This window comes from Adiantum capillus-veneris, chromosome 27 (assembly GCF_014529385.1).
Source record: "Adiantum capillus-veneris isolate H3 chromosome 27, ASM1452938v2, whole genome shotgun sequence".
Classification (NCBI taxonomy): domain Eukaryota; kingdom Viridiplantae; phylum Streptophyta; class Polypodiopsida; order Polypodiales; family Pteridaceae; genus Adiantum; species Adiantum capillus-veneris.
This window is the reverse complement of record NC_140957.1, coordinates 131,184,762-131,206,205: the sequence shown is the minus strand read 5'-3', so window position 1 is coordinate 131,206,205 and position 21,444 is coordinate 131,184,762. Positions and strand designations below refer to the sequence as shown.

General features: G+C 41.6%; 1 protein-coding gene across 1 annotated transcript; it reads right to left on the bottom strand.

Moving 5' to 3' along the window:
- Positions 1-767: 767 nt before the first annotated feature.
- Positions 768-2,103, bottom strand: LOC147422768 (uncharacterized). Its single transcript, XM_086502864.1, has one exon. It carries the CDS (start codon positions 2,068-2,070, stop codon positions 901-903), a length of 1,170 nt encoding a protein of 389 aa, XP_086358990.1. The 5' UTR covers positions 2,071-2,103; the 3' UTR covers positions 768-900.
- Positions 2,104-21,444: the final 19,341 nt, after the last annotated feature.

Genomic DNA, 21,444 nt, shown 5'->3' with positions numbered 1-21,444 from the left:
AGTTGTATTTCTTTCTCTTTTCTTTAATAGATTTCCTGTTCTCTACTTGCATAAATATTCTTTGGCTGCCAGTAAGCTAGTCAGGCCTTAAAGTTGACTCCCTCCCTTAGATTTTGGTTAAATATATACGACTCCTAGTCTACATTTATTGAGCTTCAAATTACACTCAGTGTATAAAAGTTGGGCGTCAATCGATTTTTGAGTTGTGCAGTTCAAATGAAGCTTAACATTGTACGATACTATGTCACTACAATATAAGAAATGACACCTCTACACATGCATGCATTCATAATAAACATTTGAAACATGAGAGAGCTCATATTCAAAATTGCATAGTATTTTGAAGTATCTAACTTTGAGATAATAAGAATACACAAGTTACAACACATTATATATATATATATATAACTTTGTGTGTGTGTGTGTGTGTATAGAAGTTACAACACATTATATATATATATATATATATATATATATATATATATATATATATATATATATATATATATGACACCCTACTCCTTATACTTGGGAGTCTAATGACACCTTGCCTCTAATAAAGAAGTTTCACGGTGAAGCCTTTGTGAACCATTCTAGTCTTCATTTGATGCCTAAAATGCCAATGACACCCAAAATGGCCTCCAAATTTAAGGCCTGAAGCTAATTCAACTTGCAGAACGAGGTTTTAAAGATGGCTTTTTTTTGTTAGCAGTGTTGACAGCGAGACAGGCTAAAGTATATTAATGTTGCTTTTGACACGTGAAATATTTTGTGCAAGCCTCAATTATATTCAATTAGAAGAGGAAAGTGCCTACTCTGGTGTACATGAGTGTAGCGGGCTGTAGCTCATGGTGCAGGTGAGCTAGCGGGCAAAATTGGGGGCTGCTGGCTCCTTGATGATCAGTGATCTAGGAGGGCGAGGCGGAGCGAGAGAAGCGCCTGAAAGAGGGAGGCCAGGTGAGAGCGAAGCGTGGACAAACACGCTTGGGCTTCTTGCGCCCTCTTACGCAGGCTATCCACGCCCTGCCTCATCTGCAACACCTGCACGCCCTCACTGCTGTCTAGCTGATCAGCCGTCATGGAGGCGAGGAGGGAGGCCGAGGAAGAGTGAAGGCCTTGCAGCTCCAGGAAGACAGCACCCATCTCCTCCCGCCTGAGATCGCGCTGCAGCCGCTGCAGAGGGGCTGCCCACAAGGGTGGTCCTACTGTCGCCCTTGAGCGGACCCTGCTGCAGTATCGGGCGATCAGCTTGCACGTGCTGCGCATGGCAGAGCTGGTGGGAGCAGAGAAGGTGGAGAGGGTGGAAGTAAGTACCAGCAAGGAGATGAGCAGGGTGCCGTCCAAGGCGGCCAGATCTGAAGTGCTTAATGCAGGGGCTGCTGCGTGCACTGATCGGTTGAGGGCAGCGTGCGCTGCGTCCCTGGAATGCTTGCTGGCATTGACGTCCAGCTGATGGCAGGCCGATCTGAGCCGATGGGCGGCTGCCTGTATCTTGGCGCGTGTCATGTGAGGCATCCGCAGGGCCTGCCCCGCGATGTGCAGCGCCCGCTGCAGCCGGCCTAGCTGGCGCTCAGCGTCCTCAGCCATGTGCTGGAGGGAGATGCAGACGTCGAGAAAGCTCAGCACCTCGTCTGCGCGCTCTCGAGGTATAGCTGCTAACTGTGAGTTGAGCTGTGCATAGGGATCTGGAGAAGGATGTTCCTGTGTAGATGAGGGGGTATGGATAAGGAGCGAGGCAAGGGAGGAGTGGGTGGAGAGCGTGCAGGCAGAGGCGTCGATCAGCCAGTTGAGATGGGCGCTGCCGCCGCCGGTCTGCAGCTGCAGCTGCTGCGCCCGTGCGGCCAGATCGGCCTCAAAGCTGCATGTCCCTATTGCTGCGCCTGAGTAGAGTTTCTCCTGCTGCGGCGGCAGAGGGTTAGCAGTGCTTGTGCTGCTGATCCTGCGGAAGGAGTGCTGCACCAGCAGAGCCAGACGGCTTCCAGAACCCATTTTGCTCACTTGGAGTCTAGCTTGTTGTGAGAAGAGAGCGTGAGATAGCGATGAAACTTGAAAGGATTCGGGCACAGCCATCTGATTTTAAATGTGCGCAGCTTCATTGTGGGCTCCACGTCGTACGTACCATGCATCACAGCAGCTGAGACTCTACATGATTTGGAAATTGAGAGTCTTTGCCTAGGCCCTAGGGAGGTGATCGAAAAGCAATCGACTATCCATTTTTTCCACGAGGCAATTCTCTTTTTTTAGTGGTCGCAGTCGCATCAGGATTCAGAGCTCCACCATCCCTCTTTCATCGCAAGCTCAAAAGCAAACCCACATCATTTCAGTGTGTGCATACAACAGTACCTTTGAGGCGAGGCCTCACGTCATTGCTTACTCCCTATTACAGGCTGCACCTTTGAAGTTTGCAAGTACAATATAGCCCACAAAGATATCTCATATCACCTTGTTGCCCCATTCCAAATCACGTCCCTCAAGGACCCACAGCACTGCCACTCAGCCCGGCCCCGGCCCGAGCCTCGGCCCTCGTCACTATATGGCACGGCTCTGGCCAGGGGGGATCTAGGGCCCAAATTTGGGGGCGCAAGACGGTTTTAATCTCTGCCGTCGGATCACAAAGTGAACTAGGGGGTGAACTGAGAGTGAACTAGGGGCAAAAATGCATCCCAAGTTCACTCCTAGTTCACCCCCATAGTTCACCCCTAGTTCATGTGCCTTGCGAGGTGTGGGTCGAACCTGGGACGTTTCGGTTGCAACATGAATGCCCTACCACCACGTTAGCGCGTGTCGTTGTCCATGTTGGCATGACACATGATCATACCCTAGTTTAAGCGCCCCTAGTTCCACCCCTAGTTCACCCACCCCTAGCTTACCCGTCCTTAGTTCACCCTCAGTTCACCCCTAGTTCACTTTGTGATATGACGGCGGAGATTAAAGCCGTCTCGCGCCCCAAATTTGGGCCCTAGATCCCCTCTGGCTTAGAGCAGTGCCATATAATGACGAGGAGCCCCGGCCTTAATTTGGAGGCCATTTTGGGCGTCATTGGCATCTTAGGCATCAAATGAAGCTTAGGATGGTCCATAAAGGCTTCACCATGAAGCTTTTGTATTGGGCTAAGCGCAAGTATAAGGAGTAAGGTGACACACGCGCGCGCGCGCACACACACACACACACACACACACATATGCATGCATAATGTGAACTTGTGGTATAGTCTATTTAGTAGTATGCGTATAGGTGTTCTCACTTATTACTGATTACAGGTCCCTGGAGGCTGGAGCATTAATCAATAATGCGTCTCATGATTTTGCATTTTAATTTTTCGGCCAACCATTGAGGTTCGTGAGTGGTGAGTCGTGACTCGCAGGCTCGCAGTGCACTTGCCACTCACTCCTGCTTTTTGACTCCTTGAGTCGTCTTCTTCGAGGATGCTCGAGCTGCTTGCTTGCTGGTGATTATCTCATGTGCATGGAGCAAGGCCCAGGCACTAGTGACTCCTCTCTCTCAAGCATGCTGATTCCTGAGCCATCCTCTCCTGAGTCCTCATGCATTCTTGACTGCATGGATTTTGTCATGGTAGAAAGAGACAACAATGGTTCATATGAAGGCTTGTATAATAGGTATTTGTGCCATCTATTAACTTTTTGTGATTATGCACAACAATATAATATGCACACACACACACACACACACACACACACACACACACACACACACAGAGAGAGAGAGAGAGAGAGAGAGAGACCTGCAAAGGCCACGTTGCAGCGTGCAGGTTTTACTCTAGATTGTATGTTTGCTACTCAATGAGCTCTAATCTCTTAATGATGTTGTTGTCCCATAATGCAGGGCCACAACCACCATTAGAGGACTTGCTACTGGTCTCTTAATCCGTGAACCAAGTCAACTCGGGTTGTAGAGGATGAAGGACCTTTGTTTCCTCGTGTTTTTATACTAGAGTAACATGAAGGTGAAGTTTGCAACCCTAAGGACACTACTGAGGCATTTGAAATGGCTACAACATCAAGGAATTTTTTGGTTGCACTACAACACGTCGCATGAATATCGACACGTGTATCGACAACAATAAGTTTGTTTTAAGAATAAAAAGCCCTGTATAAGCGTCGATATCAACGTTGTTATCGTATTGTTGGTATGAGAACGCTAGTATACTTATCATCCGAATAAATGGTGCAATGAGCATAGGTATACCCGTTGAAATAAGCGCCAATTTTTTTTATCATTCCAATGCTGATAATAGTGTGCATATCGACGCCTATTGCAAGGGATATACCAGATCTAGACTATTCTGACACCTGTACTGGCACCAAAACCTAGAAAATTGTTTCTGGGCAGAGAGGGCTGGGAACTGATGCTACATGTACTATAACACCAGGAACCAACCCTCTCTTCCTAAAGGAAGAGTGCAAAAGCAACCGCACTCCACCTAAAGTTTGACGCTGAAGAGCGAGAGGTACATTCAATACAAATGATTTAAAATGTAAGTATAACAAAACCAAAAATAAAAAGCTTAAACATGACAAGTTTTCAAAAATATAACCATAACCTCGACTCCCAAACCATAGGCACATCGACATGAAGGTTTTCTAACCATAACTAAAACATGACTTGAAAACCGCAAGTATAACATTATGAACGTTTTCAAGCAGGAACTGTACCACGATTTGAAAATCATAACCATAATTGTTGGAATTAGGGTTGCAGAGAAACACACATAGCTTGGAGAAGACGAAGGAAGCTCAAGGCACACAATAGAGAGTGTGTTACTTAGTGTGCAATGGAAAGATAGATAGCCCTAGAGTGATGGGCGTATATACAATGCACGGGGGAAAAAACCTCCTAAAGAGGGAAAAAATGCCCTGGCGGTCCTAGTGTGTTCACACACATCACTACCACATGTATATGGTAACAAATCCCCCCTGGAGTGATGCGGTGAACAAGAGCTGGCACATGAATAAAGGGAAGTGCCATGCCCTGAGGACAGGATCAATCCACAAAGGGGAGTAAGCCCAAAGCTTTGCGGAAAGCTTCAAGCTTCTCACGAGACAATGCCTTTGTGAAAAGATCTGCAAGGTTGTCCTGTGTTGGCACATAAGCCAAGCTGATCTCTCCTGTTGAGAGCCTCTCCCTGACATAGTGGTAATGCACCTCAATGTGCTTTGTGCGAGCATGAAAAACTGGGTTCCTCGCAACTGCCAATGCGCTCTGACTGTCAGTGTAGATAGTGTTGGCAGTGTCCTGTCCAACACCCAAGTCAGCCATAAGGCGTCTGAGCCATACACACTCAACCGTAGCTGTGAAGACTGCCCTGTACTCAGCCTCACAACTCGAAGTGGCCACAGTAGGTTGCTTCTTGCTCAACCATGATATACATGAACTGCCAAGCATGAAACAAAAACCACTTGTGGACACTCGCGTGTCAAAACAACCAGCCCAATCTGAGTCCGAAAAAGCATGTAAGTCTGGTGGCAATGATCCCCCCTTGGGATAAAACAAGCCAAGATGTAAAGTGCCACTAAGGTAGCGGAAAATCCTCTTGACAGCCGGCCAATGCTTAGACCCTGGGCTATGCATAAATCTGCTGACCTGTGAGACTGCAAACTGAATATCTGGCCTCGTGTTGCATACATAAATGAGGCAGCCAACAACAGTTTGGTAAAGAGTGACATCAGCAGGATCGCCAGCATCATGTAGACTCAACTTCAAACCTATTTCCACGGGAGTGGCAATAGGTTTGCAATCCTCAAGTCCAAACTTACATAGCAATGTCTCTATGTAACTTTTCTGACACAAGGCAATACCACCATCACACTGCTTAAACTGTATACCCAAGTAATGATGCAACAACCCCAAATCTTTCATCTTAAAAGTAGCATTCAAATCAGCCTTAAATTCAGCAATATGTCTCTCATTTTGTCCAGTGATCAGCAAATCATCAACATAAAGAACCACAATGAGAAATACATCATCCTCACGCTTTACATACAATGTGCTTTCTGTTGGACTGTTACGAAAGCCTCGTTTAACCAAATGAGTGTCAGATTTCTCATACCAAGCACGAGGAGATTGCTTCAACCCATACAAAGCCTTCTTACATCTGCACACTTTGTCCTCTTGTCCTTTTATGACAAAACCGCGAGGCTGCGTTACATAAACTTCCTCAAATATGTCACCATTCAAGAAAGCAGTAACAATGTCTGATTGATGTACATCCCAACCAAAATGAGCTGCCAATGCACATAGAAAACGCACAGTAGTCATACGACAAGTGGGAGCAAAAGTCTCTTCATAATCTATGCCTTTTTGTTGTGCATAACCCTTTGCAACAAGTCGAGCCTTATGGCGATCGATCTCACCATCCGGCTTGCGTTTCAACTTGTAAACCCACTTCGTACCAATGGCCTTTTTGCCAGGAGGCAAATCACATAAAGTCCATGTGTCATTCTCTATAAGTGCATCATATTCTGATTGCATTGCAGCAATCCAATTTTCTGAATTTTGTGCTTCATCAAAAGACAGAGGCTCCTCAACATCATGTAAACTAGACACAGCCAAAGCATAACAATCTGATGCATAAGATGCATGGTGAGAGCCTGAACGAGTATGTCTAGACAAAGGTGCATCCAATTTACTGTCACGCAAAGTGTGCACCAGCCATTTTGGCATACCTCTAGCCTGCTCATTTTCAGCCCTTTCCTCATCAAGTACATCATGTACATCTGCATCAGTAATAGGTTGTTCTAAAACATTTTCAGAAACCCCCATAGGCTGTACATTTGCCTCATTGGAACTTACATTCGTATTTCCACCACTGAAAAGAGGCAACAAAGTGTCATAAATGTCCTGTGAGCTTACATTACTGTCTCTAGTACATGACAGCAAGGGCTGAACAGAATCTTCCACAAACACTACATCCCGTGAAACTAGAATAAGTTTTGTTTGCGGATGATACAACCTGTAACCTTTGCTTTCAGCACTATAACCAACAAAAATACATTTGACAGCCTTATCATCCAATTTTCTGCGCTGCACCTGTGGCACCAAAGCATATGCCAAACAGCCAAAAACACGTATGTGCTCAATAGAAGGCTTTCTATCATGCCATGCTTCATATGGAGTAATAGACTGCAAAGCTTTCGTAGGACACCTGTTAAGTACATAAGTGGCACACGTGATGGCCTCAAGCCAAAAAGAATGCAGCAAAGCTTGACTTTTGACCATACATCATGCCATTTCCGTTAGTGACCTGTTTTTCCTCTCAGCAACACCATTTTGCTGAGGTGTATAAGGCACTGTACATTGGTGTTTTATCGCACGACTAGCCAAAAATGCATTAAATTCATGAGACATATACTCCCCCCCTCCATCGGAACGGAGGGTGCCCATAGTACATTTTGAGACATTTTCAGCCATAGCCAAAAATTGTTTGAAGCACATAAAAACTTCGGACTTCGCTTTAAGCGGAAATACCCATGCATGCCTGGAGTAATCATCAATGAAAGTCACGAAGTACAGGTAATTTCCCAAGGACGGAGTTTGCATGGGCCCACAAACATCACTATGCACAAGCTGCAACCTGCATGTGGCCCTACCTAAACCATCCTTTGGAAAGTTAGAACGCTGCATTTTACCCAGAATATAGCCTTCACAAACATGTTTGACAGGTGCTTCAAGAGGCGGCAAAGAAGCAACCATATCAGATTTCTGCAAACGCAGCAAACTGGCAAAATTTAGATGACCAAAACGTGCATGCCAAAGTTTTGCATCTGAAATAGCCCTTGAATCTGCAACAACATTTGCAAAATTTTGTCCACACTTGTCATACAAAGTGAGCTTATACAGCCCACGGCACAAAAGCCCAGATGCAACAATTTCATCACCAAAATTGAGATCATGAACTATACATCTGTCATCCACAAATTTGACTACAAGTCCAAGTCTAGCAAGTGCGGATACAGACAAGAGATTCTTCTTGATCCCAGGTACATAAAGTGCATCAACAAGTGTGAAGGAACTTCCATTAGCAGTAGTGAGCACAATCTTTCCAACTCCCTCAATTGGATAAGAGGCGTTGTTGGCACAAGTGACTGAATTTCCATGAGGGACAGACTCGAGAGAGGTAAACAATTCACGATGTGAGGTAATGTGCTTTGTAGCACCACTGTCGAAATACCACACATGTGAATCTGCAGCAACTGACAAGCATGCATCATGGACAGCAGGATTGTAAGTGCACTCTGCGCTAAAAGCCCATTCTGCATCAACATCAGCATCACAATCTCCTTTCACAGAAGACTCAACAATGGCTGCCTTTGTAGTGGAACCAGCATTTGCAGTGGAACCACCCTCTTTCTTCTTAGCCTCTTTGGCCTTCAACTTAGGACACGACTTGATCAAGTGATCATTGGCTTTACAATAATGGCAACGCATCTTCTTTTTGCCCTTATCACCAGAATTGCCAGACGAAGTGCTGCCACCAGAAGCATTAGGAACAGAATTTTTGCCACTCGCAGCAGAACCATAAGAAGTGGCTGCATTACTATTACCACCCTTTCTTTGAGAAGCAATAAAAGCCTGTTCAACTGCACGCTGCCTAGTCCTGTTTTTTCTAGAAAGTGACTCTTGCAACAACAATGTGCATAATGCATCAAACTTGAGAACTTCAGGATTTCCTTGGGTCATCAGTCTCCAAGTACTAGCAAAAGTCTGGTAGGAATCTGGTAAGGCATCAAGAACAGTCTGCACAAGGGAACTGTCCGAAATGACTTCACCTGCAGAAATGAGTTGCTCATTGATATCCTTGACACTAGCAAGGAAAGTGTCCATATCATCTTCCTCATGCATAATCTTCGACTCCAGCTCTTTACGCAGCAAAGCAATTTTAGCTTCATTGCGGCTTGCATAAAGACCTGCTAGAATATCCCAAGCCTGTTTTGCAGATTTTGTTGAACGGATGTGAGGAATAATGGTGCGCTTTACAGAGAACGCAATCAATGCATGAGCCTGCGCATCCTTAACATCCCAATGAGCTTGTTCTACCGTAGGCAAAACAACTCTAACAGCTGCAATCCTTGCAGCAAGACCTGCAACATCCTCAACATTGCCTACATCCTCAGAACCAGGACGTACATCAATGCCCTGCACAATGTTCCAGACACCTTTTGACACAAGAACATGTTGCATCATATAAGCCCACATAGGGTAGTTGTCCCCATCCAACCTGTCCTCATCAGCAAACATCTTGAACACATCTGTGTTGTTGTTGTCAGCCATGGTAAATGCTGCACCTGATGTGAAAACTGCCCGAAAATAGGAGAAATGGAGCGGGAACAACTTGTGCTATATAGCACAAACCGTAGAAGACTATAAGGCACCTGTTATGCAGAAAACGGCACTGACAGAAAATCTACACAAAATGACGAAATAGCCTGTGCAGTACTGCCCGTAGTGGAAACAGAGGCCGAAATGAGCCCAAATCAAAATTCTGAGCAGACCAAGCTCTTCGAGTTCTCCCAAAATATTTGTCGACCTGCGAACGCTCGCCAAAGATCACTGAAATCGGAGAAAGTGAGCAGACGTGTGCTGGAGCAGTTGGCGACTAAGCCCGGGAGGACGTGACCTGCTCTGATACCAATTGTTGGAATTAGGGTTTCAGAGAAACACACATAACTTGGAGAAGACGAAGGAAGCTCAAGGCACACAATAGAGAGTGTGTTACTTAGTGTGCAATAGAAAGATAGATAGCCCTAGAGTGATGGGCGTAGATACAATGCACGGGGGAAAAACCTCCTAAAGAGGGAAAAAATGCCCCGGCGGTCCTAGTGTGTTCACACACATCACTACCACATGTATATGGTAACAATAATGCCAAGAAGATTCTTAAACGATAAATGTATCATAATTCAAAAACTGTTACGATATTCACACCATAATTGCAAAACCATAACCATGACCTGATTGCCATACCATAACCATAGCGTGATTGCCAAACCATATTTGCAAAACCGTAAAGTGATTGCCAAACTATATTTGCAAAACCATAACCATAACTTGCTTGCCATACCATAACCATAACTATAACCATAACCTAATTGTCAAACCATATTTGCAAAACCATAACCATAACATGTTTTCCATATAACATGATTGCCGTACTATAATTGCAAAACCATAACCATAACCTAATTGCCAAACCATATCTGCAAAACCATAACCATAACCTGCTTGCCATACCAAAACCATAACATGATTTCCATACCATAATTGCAAAACCATAACCATAACCTGATTGTCATACCATAATTGCAAAACTATAACCATAACCTAATTGCCATATCATAATCATAATCGTAAACTAAATGAAAAACCATAAACATAAACGTCAAATTGTACATGTATACAATGAATGAGCACAGCTGTATCAACATGACCACAACTACAAAAAATTACATATATAGAGGATGTCACCCTCATTGTCATATAATATAATATCTAACTTTTCCAAACGATTTTCTCATATTAAATTGATCACTTAATATGGGAAGGTAAAAGGGGAACATGAGTTAGGATATAGGTAAGTGCTTCTAGATCTATCTCAATAGGGGACCAAAAGGAGAAATGGTTGCATCTCAATAGGGGTCCAAAAGGAGACGGTCTACCAAAGAGCAATGTGCAAAAAGTGCTTCTAGATTTACCTCAGCAAGGGACCAAGAGGAGAGATGGTCCCTCAAGGACCCACATCACTGCCACTCAACCCCCCCGCCCCGGCCTCCGGCCCCAGCCCCGGCCTTAAATTGGAGGCCATTTTGGGCGTCATTGGCATCTTAGGCATCAAATGAAGCTTAGGATAGTCCATAAAGGCTTCACCATGAAGCTTTTGTATTGGGCTAAGCCCAAGTATAAGGAGTAAGATGTCACACACACACAGACACATACACACACACGCACACATGTGCATGCACACACACACACACATATGCATGCATACTGTGAACTTGTGGTATAGTCTATTTAGTAGTATGCGTATAGGTATTCTCACTTATTACTGATTACAGGTCCTTGGAGACTGGAGCTTCATTAATGAATAATGCATCTCATGATTTTGCATTTCAATTTTTCGGCCAACAATTGAGGTTCGTGAGTGGTGAGTTGTGACTCGCAGGCTTGCAGTGCACTTACGACTAGCTCCTGATTTTTGACTCCTTAAGTCGTCTTCTTTGAGGATGCCTCAGACTTGCTTGTGATTATCTCATGCGCATAGCACAACGCCCAGGCACTAGTGACTCCTCTCTCTCAAGCATGCTGATTGCTGAGCCATCCTCTCCAAGTCCTCACGCATTCTCGACTCGGCCCTCGCTCAGCCTCAACGCAGACCCGTGCATCTTTTTTTACTCTACCTACTAATCCTTACCATCCTTGTTTGCTGAGGTATGTAATCCTGCTTCTTGGGATTCAAAATTCATGCTTCTCCTTTTCCTGTGTCGGACTCTGTAGATCAAAGCTCAATTAAATCGTACCCTGCTTGCAATAAGTAAAACTTTTAGGTTCATGCTTTGATCCGAGTGCCAATAGTGTTCTGTGATTTTTCAGCTCCACGCCGTAGAGGCTCCTCAAGAGAGCCCCCCTAATTGCAGTGGACCTGTACCTGCATGCTTTTTGTTGCAAGAGTTTGTAGAGAAAGCCTTGAGGGACTTATGACATTTGAACATGTTCCAAGCGCATCATTTAGAAGGAGAAGCTTTACACATTCATCCACCTTTGACAAGCCAAGAGGGCTCTTCCTCGAAGCGAATAAGCATGATGGATGACCATCCTCTCATATTGATAGATGCACATTGAGTCACTGTGATAGGGACGGCATGGATTTTGTCATGGTAGAAAGAGACCACGATGGTCCATGTGAAGGCTTGGATAACAAGTATTTGTGCCATCTATCAACCTTTTGTGATTATGCACAACAATATAATCTGGGCAAAGACACACACACAGAGAGAGAGAGAGAGAGAGAGAGAGAGAGAGAGAGAGAGAGAGAGAGAGAGAGAGAGAGAGAGAGAGAGAGAGAGAGAGAGAGAGAGAGAGAGAGAGAGAGAGAGAGAGAGAGAGAGAGAGATTTTTATTAAAGTGTACAATGAATCCGGATGACCTGCAAAGGCCTCGTTGTAGCCTGCAGGTTTTACTCTGGATTGTATGTTTGCTACTCAATCAGCTCTAATCTCCCAATGTTGTTGCTATCCCACAATGCAGGGCCACAACCACCATTAGAGGACTTGCTACTGGTCTCTTAATCCGTGAACCAAGTCAACTTGGGTTGTAGAGGATGAAGGACCTTCATTTCCTCATGGTTTTATACTAGAGTAACATGAAGGTGAAGTTTGTAGCCCTAAGGACACTACTGAGACATTCGAAATGGCTACAACATCAAGGGATTTTTTGGTTGCACTACAACACGTCGTGCGAATATCGACAGGTGTATCGATGATAATAATTTTGGTTGCAGAAGCAAAAGCCCTGGTATAAGCATCTATATCAACATCGGTATCGTATTGTTGGTATGAATGCTAGTATACTTATCATCGGAATAAATGGTGAAATGAGCGTAGGTATAACCGTTGAAATAAGCGTCATTTTTGTTATATCATTCCAGCACTGATAACAGTGTGCATATCGATGCCTATTGCAAGGCACATTCTGACACCTGTATCGATGCCAAAACCTACAAAAAATTTTCTGGACAGAGAGGGTTGGGAACTGATACCGTAGGCACATCGACATGAAGATTTTCTGACCATAAGTAAAACATGACTTGAAAACCGCAAGTATAACATTATGAACATTTCAAGCGAGAACTTTACCATGATTTGAAAACCGTAACCATAATGACAAGAAGATTCTTAAACCATAAATGTAACATAACTCAAAAACTGTTACGATATTCACATTATAATTGCAAAACCATAATCATAACCTGATTGCCATACCATAACCATAACGTAATTTCCATACCTTAACCATAAGGTGATTGCCAAACCATATTTGCAAAATCAGAACCATAACCATAACCTGCTTGCCATACCATAACCATAACCTGATTGTCAAACCGTATTTGCAAAACCATAACCATAACCTGCTTGCCATACCATAACCATAACATGATTGCCATATTATAATTGCAAAACCATAACCTCATTGCCAAACCATATTTGCAAAACCATAACCCGCTAAAAGCACGCTTTGGTGGTACAAAAAGGACTGTCCTTGACAGCACCTTTGACAAATCTTTGAGCTACAATTTCTACATGTCACATGAAAACTACCTATCATACTATATATCAATGGATAGATCTTCAAAACGAGAATCTAAAACCACAAGGTCCGAAAAGTTTTGACCTAAACTACAAAAATTTTACCAGTCCCCACTTTTTCATTTGTAGAAGTCAAATAGGTCCTTTTTTTGTACCACCAAACCACGCTTTTACCCAACTTGGGTTCCATAACCTACTTGCCGTACCATAATCATAACATGATTACCATACCATAACTGCAAAACCATAACCATAACCTGATTGCCATACCATAACCATAACATGATTGCCATACTATAATTACGAAACTGTAACCATAACCTAATTTCCAATCATAATCATAATCGTAAACTAAATGCAAAACCACAAACATAAACGTCAAACTGTACATGTATACAATGAATGAGCACAACTGTATCAAGATGACCACAACTACAAAAAAGTATATATGTAGAGGATGTCACCCTCATGGTAATGCCTCCTCTTGGCGTGTTGGAGGGTGCTTCATGGAAACTTTCTGCAAAAAAAACAATTAACCATAAGATAAATATTCAAATAACATATACATTTTCGGCAATTTAAAGCATACATATAATACTTACAAACACATGTCGAAGAGTGTCGTAGCCCCCACTCCCAAGGTGTGATGCTCCAAAAGACTCCAACCTTGCTCTAGCTATATCTCTTTGTTGTTGAAATCTCAGGATTGTCATGTGTCTCTCGTGCAATCCCCACCCACTCCCTTGTATCTAACCATGCCAGCTTTGGACTGCCATCCATGTACCCGTTTCTTGTCTCTGATAGATGGTGTGACATTGTGGCAATCGCCACGCTCCAGATCCAATCATTCAAGACTGGATTGTACCCCTCTGTCAGTATGTACTCTTTGGGTGAATGGGCTTGACAATGTGATTATTTCTTTCATCATCCCAAATATCCAACATACAGTGGCCAGCTGAACTATATAAGGCTACCAAATCCTCTGTTGCATGGCCTTTTTGACCCTATCTACCACAATAGCTCCATCCCTGGTCTTGTACACATTTGCTAGGATCATACTCGTGGGATCCCCAAGATATACGTGGTGTGTTAATTGGTGAAATATCTACTGAAGAGAGTGGTGGACACTCTCTCAATGGTGTAGACGCATGGGTAGAACCACTACCACAACAACCACCTCCTCCAGAATGAGGCCTACCTTGTCTCAAAGAAGAACGAACCGTCGGTGTAATTGGCACACTCGACTGAGGTGTAGGGCCGGTCGGTGTAGGGGACACACTAGTCCTAGGTATAGGGACAACCATACTAGGTCTAGAGGGACTAGATCCCCAAAGGTTTTGTGCATAAGCAACCTGCTGTGATGTGAATTTTGACAAAAAGGAATCCATCTTCTCTGGTGACATGCCGACCAAAGTGACTGGAAAACTAAAACTAGGAGGGAATGTATCGTTGTCATTGGCCATGGCTACAGATACACAAATAACACATATACAATACATTAGTTCACATATTTATAAAAGAACAGCTTAAGCAATGCAAATAATAAAGAAACAAACCTGCAACACAACTCATTATATCTATCCAATGTTGTAGACTAATTAAAAGAGTTTTACAAAAGAGTTTTTAGGACAAATCAGTAGTCAATCTCTCATCTTCTATGAGAGTTGATGCACCAAAGGTGTCTACCTCAATCTATACTTTTTCATCTTCATCATCAAAATCCACTTGTTCATCACTCTTCACATCAACTTGAGTATTTGAAAGCTCATCTCTAGGTTCAGGCATCTGCTTACCACCACTAACCTCCAACTAAAAATCCTCAATTACATCATTCCTTCACTGTGCACTTTGGTCATGAATCACTTCGACCTCAACCTATAATCCTTCACACACTTGCTTGCTCTGCGGAGCAACTTGAACAACATAGAGGGGGAGAAGCTAGCTCGTTAGGATATTTCAAGCATTTTTCTATGGGTGCATGTGCTTCTTTGCATTTCTAAATGCACGGATGTCAATCGCTTCAGCTCAAAGCAATGGCATTACAACAAAGTATTACCTCTTCGGAGACAGAGGTTGAAACTCTCCTACAAAAAATGGAGGAAAAGGATGCCCACATTATGACGCTTGCCAAGACGATCTCATATTTGAAAGAACACCCCTTGGTGCAAGGGAACAATATACTTCTTACTTTTGGTTGTGTTTTTTTTATCATAGACTTTGAAGTCTAAGGTCTTGCCTCTCCTTGTTTTGCAGTGCTTGGAACAAAGGTTGCTTTAGTGCTGAAATTGATGAGTGTCAAATAGTGAAAGGTCAAAGGTTAGAGAGGTTATGTATCACCTCTTTTCTCTAAAACAACTTATTGGAAGTAGGTAATCTCATTGTAATGTATACTTTAGGATTGTTTATTACCAATTGGATGGAAATACTTGCAAATTTGTACAACATATACTAGTGTCTTTATTATACAGATTGCAAATGTTGAATTCATACATGTTTCTATTTGAAGAGCATGTCTCTAACACGTCATGGTACAATGTGACCTCTTACTATGCTAGTTGAGTGGTGGTGTAATTTGCAACAATGGCTCAAGGAATTGGCAGAACATGAATCTTTTACGGTGACACAAAGCTCTCCTCAAGAAATGTGGCTCCCACTACACCAAGAAACATTATGCTAACATGGAGAGATCTCTAGTGGGACAATACAACATCTTTCCATCAACAACACACCCTTTCCTAACATGAGGGCACACCCACCAAAGATATTTTTATGTGATAGGTCACCCCATGAGCATACCATGTCATGGAATGGATGCAAGAACTATAACCACACTACCCCTGTAAGCTATTCGTGAATGTATGTTTATCAAAGTCAATGAAAAGAAATTTGGACTCTTTTATTTGTTGATGTGTAAGAGCACTCTAGGTCTACCATATTCTAAGTTTGTTTAATAAGTTAAATAAGATTTGTAGGCATTTAAAATTTAATTTCTTTTTTGGTTTGGTAAGATTGTACATGAGAAGGCATGATAAAGTAAAAGAGATCTTTAACACTAGAATGGTAACCTAACAGGACATAAAAGTGTCCTTTCAGGGTTTTGGGAAAAAATTCCAAAACCATAGTAGATCCACTCAGTTTGAAAAATCCTTTCATGAGCTTATAGTTCAATAACTACTACATATGGAAAAAATGAGAAACTTGTAATTTTTCTCATCCCTTGGTCACTACAAGCCTCCAAAGTTGATGGACCAGTGCATTTTGCCCAAAACAACAATTTCTTACGGTTGATTGCATATAAATAAGAGTGGGGATTTTTGTAGGACCTGAGATAAAATGTCTCGTTAACTTCAATGGGTTGGTGACCAAAACATATGGTTGCTTTTACCTCACTAATTTTTTTTTGGGCAAAAAAAATAGGTACAAAAAAGTTGCATTTTTGCCATTCTGCGGACCTATCATCAAAGTTTCTATAGTCACGCTCAATACAGATACTATATACATGTTTTCTTAGTTCCCTTTGGGCCTTTGGATTCAAAAGGAGCCATGGAGCATGTCAAAAGGATAATGGATCTCTTACAATTGGAGCCTTGGGGGCAATGATAAAGTGCTAAATACAGCAAACATGAAAAAACTGGGTTTAGCATTATGACCTCTAGAAACCCATAGAAACTACTCAATATCTAGCCAAGTTTGTAGTCTATGATTAGATATGGTTACTACCTACAAAATACAAACAATTGTCCTAAGAAACTAGCAATATTGAGAAAGTTATACTTGATACTCTAAAATGTATCGTATTCTTCAGCAATCAAAAAACTCAACCATCATCATATACTATGCTATATAGCATATTAGGTCCCCCAAAACTCAAGGAAGATTAGCTTTATGTTATACATTACACTTACACAATCAAAATTGAATTTGGATATCAAGAAAGCCACCAAAAAATTCATAAAAGTGCTAATTTTGGCCAAAAAACAGGATTATGCAATTCTTGTAAATTGGTCATAACTTTCGATTTTAACACTTAGCTCTCCCTACAAGCATCAAAACATGTTGAGAACTATGAAGGCCTAACCCCTAGCCATCTAAACCTCACAAACATAAAGTTTAGAGTGGTATAGTTGCCAAAAATTGAAAAAAAAACCAAAAACAGGACCCGTTTTTTCACACAGTTTAGGTTCAAAAATGTTGTGCAAGAGTAAGGTTAATGGTGAGATCGATACTCCAAAAAAAATGCTAAGTTTTTTTCAGCTCATAAGGAAACTTTGTGGATATATAGCACCTAGAAATTCATTTTCATACTCTTCAGATAATTCAAGCTAAATGGTCACTTAACAGGACACAAAAGTATCCAAGGACGTAAAAGTGTCCTGTTACCATTCTAGTGTTAAGGAATAATCCTCGATGAGATTTCTACCATGCACTTATGACACCGCATCTTTCCTTGAACCGTTTAATTTCTATCGTTGTGGGGAGTCCCAGGGGGGCCTATTTTTGAATTTTTAGCAATAACTTTTGTTCGAATGAAGTTTTGGTTGTTTTAAAGTTTGTACACAATTGAGTCCATTTTGATTATTGTCCTTTAGTTTCAAATTTTTACCTAGGACACTCCTTGGAAGCCACTTTTAAAGGTGAGATTTTGAAAAAGTTTTGTATATAGTAAATACAACCGTTAACACAAGGAAAAACATTGGTTGTTTGAGTATTTTTAGATTTCTTGGTTTTGATGCTCGTTGGAGCCCGTAGAGTAAGGAAAAAATAAAAAATATCTTTTACATCATTTTTTAAGAATTTGCAAACTTGCACGTTGATTTTTGGAGAAACCAATTAAGATATGACTTGTTTGCGTCACACAATAGTCAAAGAGCACAATGAGATGAAGAAATTCATGTGAGGCAAGCGTGGATAGATTTGGATCCGATTGGGAGCTACAAGCTGTTGAAAATATCTTAAAAGTTCAACAACTTAAAACTTACTGCTTAAATAATTGCCAAATAGCTAAGGGCATGTGAAATGGCCAAACAGGGGTCCCTGTTTGGCCATTTTGCACGCCCTTGTGGCCCCTCTTGTTGAGGGTCCCTAGGGCCTAAAAATGCAAACATGGCCTTTTTTTAATGCATGGCCATGAGATAGAGGTGCAACGTTTGATGTACTCAATCCCCCCTCCCCCCCATTTTGCTATGTGTTCAAAGGCGGGTCAAAGGCCTCAAAAACCTTGTGCACTTAGCATTAAATACTAGAAATTGAGCAAACAAGGAGCCAGTTTTTACTTCCTTGTGTCTACCCCCTGTTCTTGGAAATCTTTTGGTAAAGGCATTCCTTTGATATTTGAAACCACAATTTACCTCTATTGTTATAGTATCCAACCAAAGGTCTCTTGATTAGCATTTTACATAGGCACTAGTGTTTCATATATTCATTTATGTTAATAATGTATGTATGTATAATTTATGTTTAGAATTTCTCTATCCAAATGAGCTACATAGTAGAAGTCAACTCCACAATTTAACAATTTAGTTCACAAGGTGATAGCTTTTGGTATCATCTTTAGCAATACCAGAGAAATAGCTACCAATAGCCAATGAATAGGGATATTTAAGAAGAACTGATACCAAACACTTGTCAACACTACTCAAAAAATGTGGAAACTCAAAGGCTTTACAAATATGTATGTTGAAACATGAATCAATAATAAGTTAATTGTTTACCTATCAATCACCTCTATACATCAACCTCTCCATGTCAAGTTGTCCTTTCTATAAGTCAAGCTTGGCATAGGCATACTAGTATGGAAACAATAGCATGTTGGAAACCAAGAATTTGGCCATGTCCTCGCAAAACAAGTTGACTCTATAAGTAAAGACCATATTTTAGGAGCACAAAGATATAAAGTATAAAATGATGTCATTCTAATAATCTAGTGACAATTATATATAGAAGAAATTATAAGGAGAATGTTTCATAACTCTCCATAGGTAACATAACTTACTTGCATTGTGAGACTCAATCACATGCTACACAACCCTAGATGGTGCATCAAAGTGATCAACAAAATAGCACACCCCAATGTTATGAGGTGTGAAGCCCTAGACATTGAAAGCCATAAAGAGGTTAGTTGTCTCAAGCATGATAAACTTAAAGATAAAGATAATGTCAAGCTCTAAATGTAAGCTACAAGGGTAGTTTTCTTACCATCCTATCTTTATGTTGGAGGTGAACCCTTGCAATGCCCACTCACCATTCACACATATTGTTGTGGTATGCAAGTTATGTGAGCTCATACTTTTGCCACCTTTGGGAATAGAGGTCTCCATGTAGTGTGAGTGGATGAGAGTAGAAGGAGGACAATCTAACTTCATGCTGTAATGTAGGTGAGAGAAGGGAGAGGATCTAGCTTGGTATGAAAATATATGGTGGGAAAGCGGAAGAGATGAGGGAGAAGATTTCTTGGTGCTACAATGGAGGTGGAAGAAAACTAGCAGAGAGTTAATGTTGGACTATAGGTGATGCATGTGGTCGTTGCAGCAATGGAGAGCTTGGACAAGGGTTTGTAGAGAGAGAAAATCAATTTTTAGCTATAGAATAGGTTTAGAAAGACTTTGGAGGGTGAAAAGCCGTTTTGAAGTCCATTTGCGTTTTTGAAGCTCGTTCTCATTTTTGAAGTCCGTTTGTATTTTTTTCTACCATTTGCCGCTAGCTCTAGCTACCTCACAATCTCTAGCCATGCACGTTCCCCGCACACCTTGGTCTAGAGGTGCACGGAGATCAGGAACACACGATAATCTCATCTTTATTAATCACTTCCTATATTCGAGGCTTCAATATAAGTACACACCCATGTCTACATGACAATGCATGTACGTAGATCTAGTATACAAACCCTAATCTAGTACATGCAGACTGCTTAAATGGACCGATCTAATACGGACTGATCCTCAACAGAATGCCATTTCTTAATATCATTTGCGTTTTTGAAATCATTTTGCATTTTTTAAGTCTATTTGTGTTATTGAAGTCCGTTTGCGTTATTTTACTTTGTTCGTCAGATTTTGTTTGTGTTTTTGAAGTACACAAGCCGTTTCTGAAGTTTGCTTGCATTTTTGAAGTTCGTTTGTATTTTCTACCATTTGCCACTAGCTCTAGCTACCTCACATTCTCCAACCATGCCGGATTCCTGCACACCTTGGTATAGAGGTGCACCGAGATCAGGACCACCAGGTAATAATCTCGTCTTTATTGGTCAATGCCTGTATTTGAGGGTTTGACATAAGTATACATCCATCTCTACATGACAATGCTTGTACGTAGATCCAATACAAACCCTAATCTAGTACATGCAGATTGCTTAAATGGATCGATCTAATAAAAACCTATCCTCAACAGATTGCCATTTCTGAAGATCATTTACGTTTTTGGAATCCTTTTGTGTTCCTAAAGCTATTTACATTATTAGGTCCATTTGCATTATTTTACTTTGTTTAACAAAGTTAATTTGTGTTTTTGAAGTTGGTTTGTATTTTGTCTACAATTTTCCACTAGCTCTAACTACCTCATATTCTCTAGCCATATGCTCGATCCTTCCACACCTCGATCTAGAGGTGCATGGAGATCAGGACCACCGGGTAATAATCTCGTCTTTATTTGTCAATGCCTATATTCAAGGAATTGACATAAGTACATATCCATGTTTACATGACAATTAATGAATGTACGTAGACTCATGGCTGGTACATATGGATTACTTAAATGGACCGATCTAATAGGGATCAATCCTCAATAGACTACAAAATCATTTGCACTACTAGGGGATTTGATCGAAACAACTTAATAATAATTCTAATTTATGATGTATGATGATAGTTGAACACACAAAGCAGATCCTCATTTGTCATCTTGTTCCGATGGATAAACATATTGTGGTTTAAATCCAAGCCAAAGTACTGAAAGAAGATGAAGTAAATATGCTTGCAGGCCATATATGGTTTTCTTTGTGCTAATCGTTCTACAAAGTCTCCACACATACACATTGGGCTACTTGCAACATGAAATTCATACCTCTCGCCCCAGACTTGTCAAGAAGATGTCTTTACTATGAATTTTTCATGCATACCTGCTTTCACCAGAG

Coding starts and splice junctions, on each gene's coding strand:
- LOC147422768 (XM_086502864.1), bottom strand. CDS start 2,070: ATGGCTGTGCCCGAATCCTTTCAAGTTTCATCGCTATCTCACGCTCTC.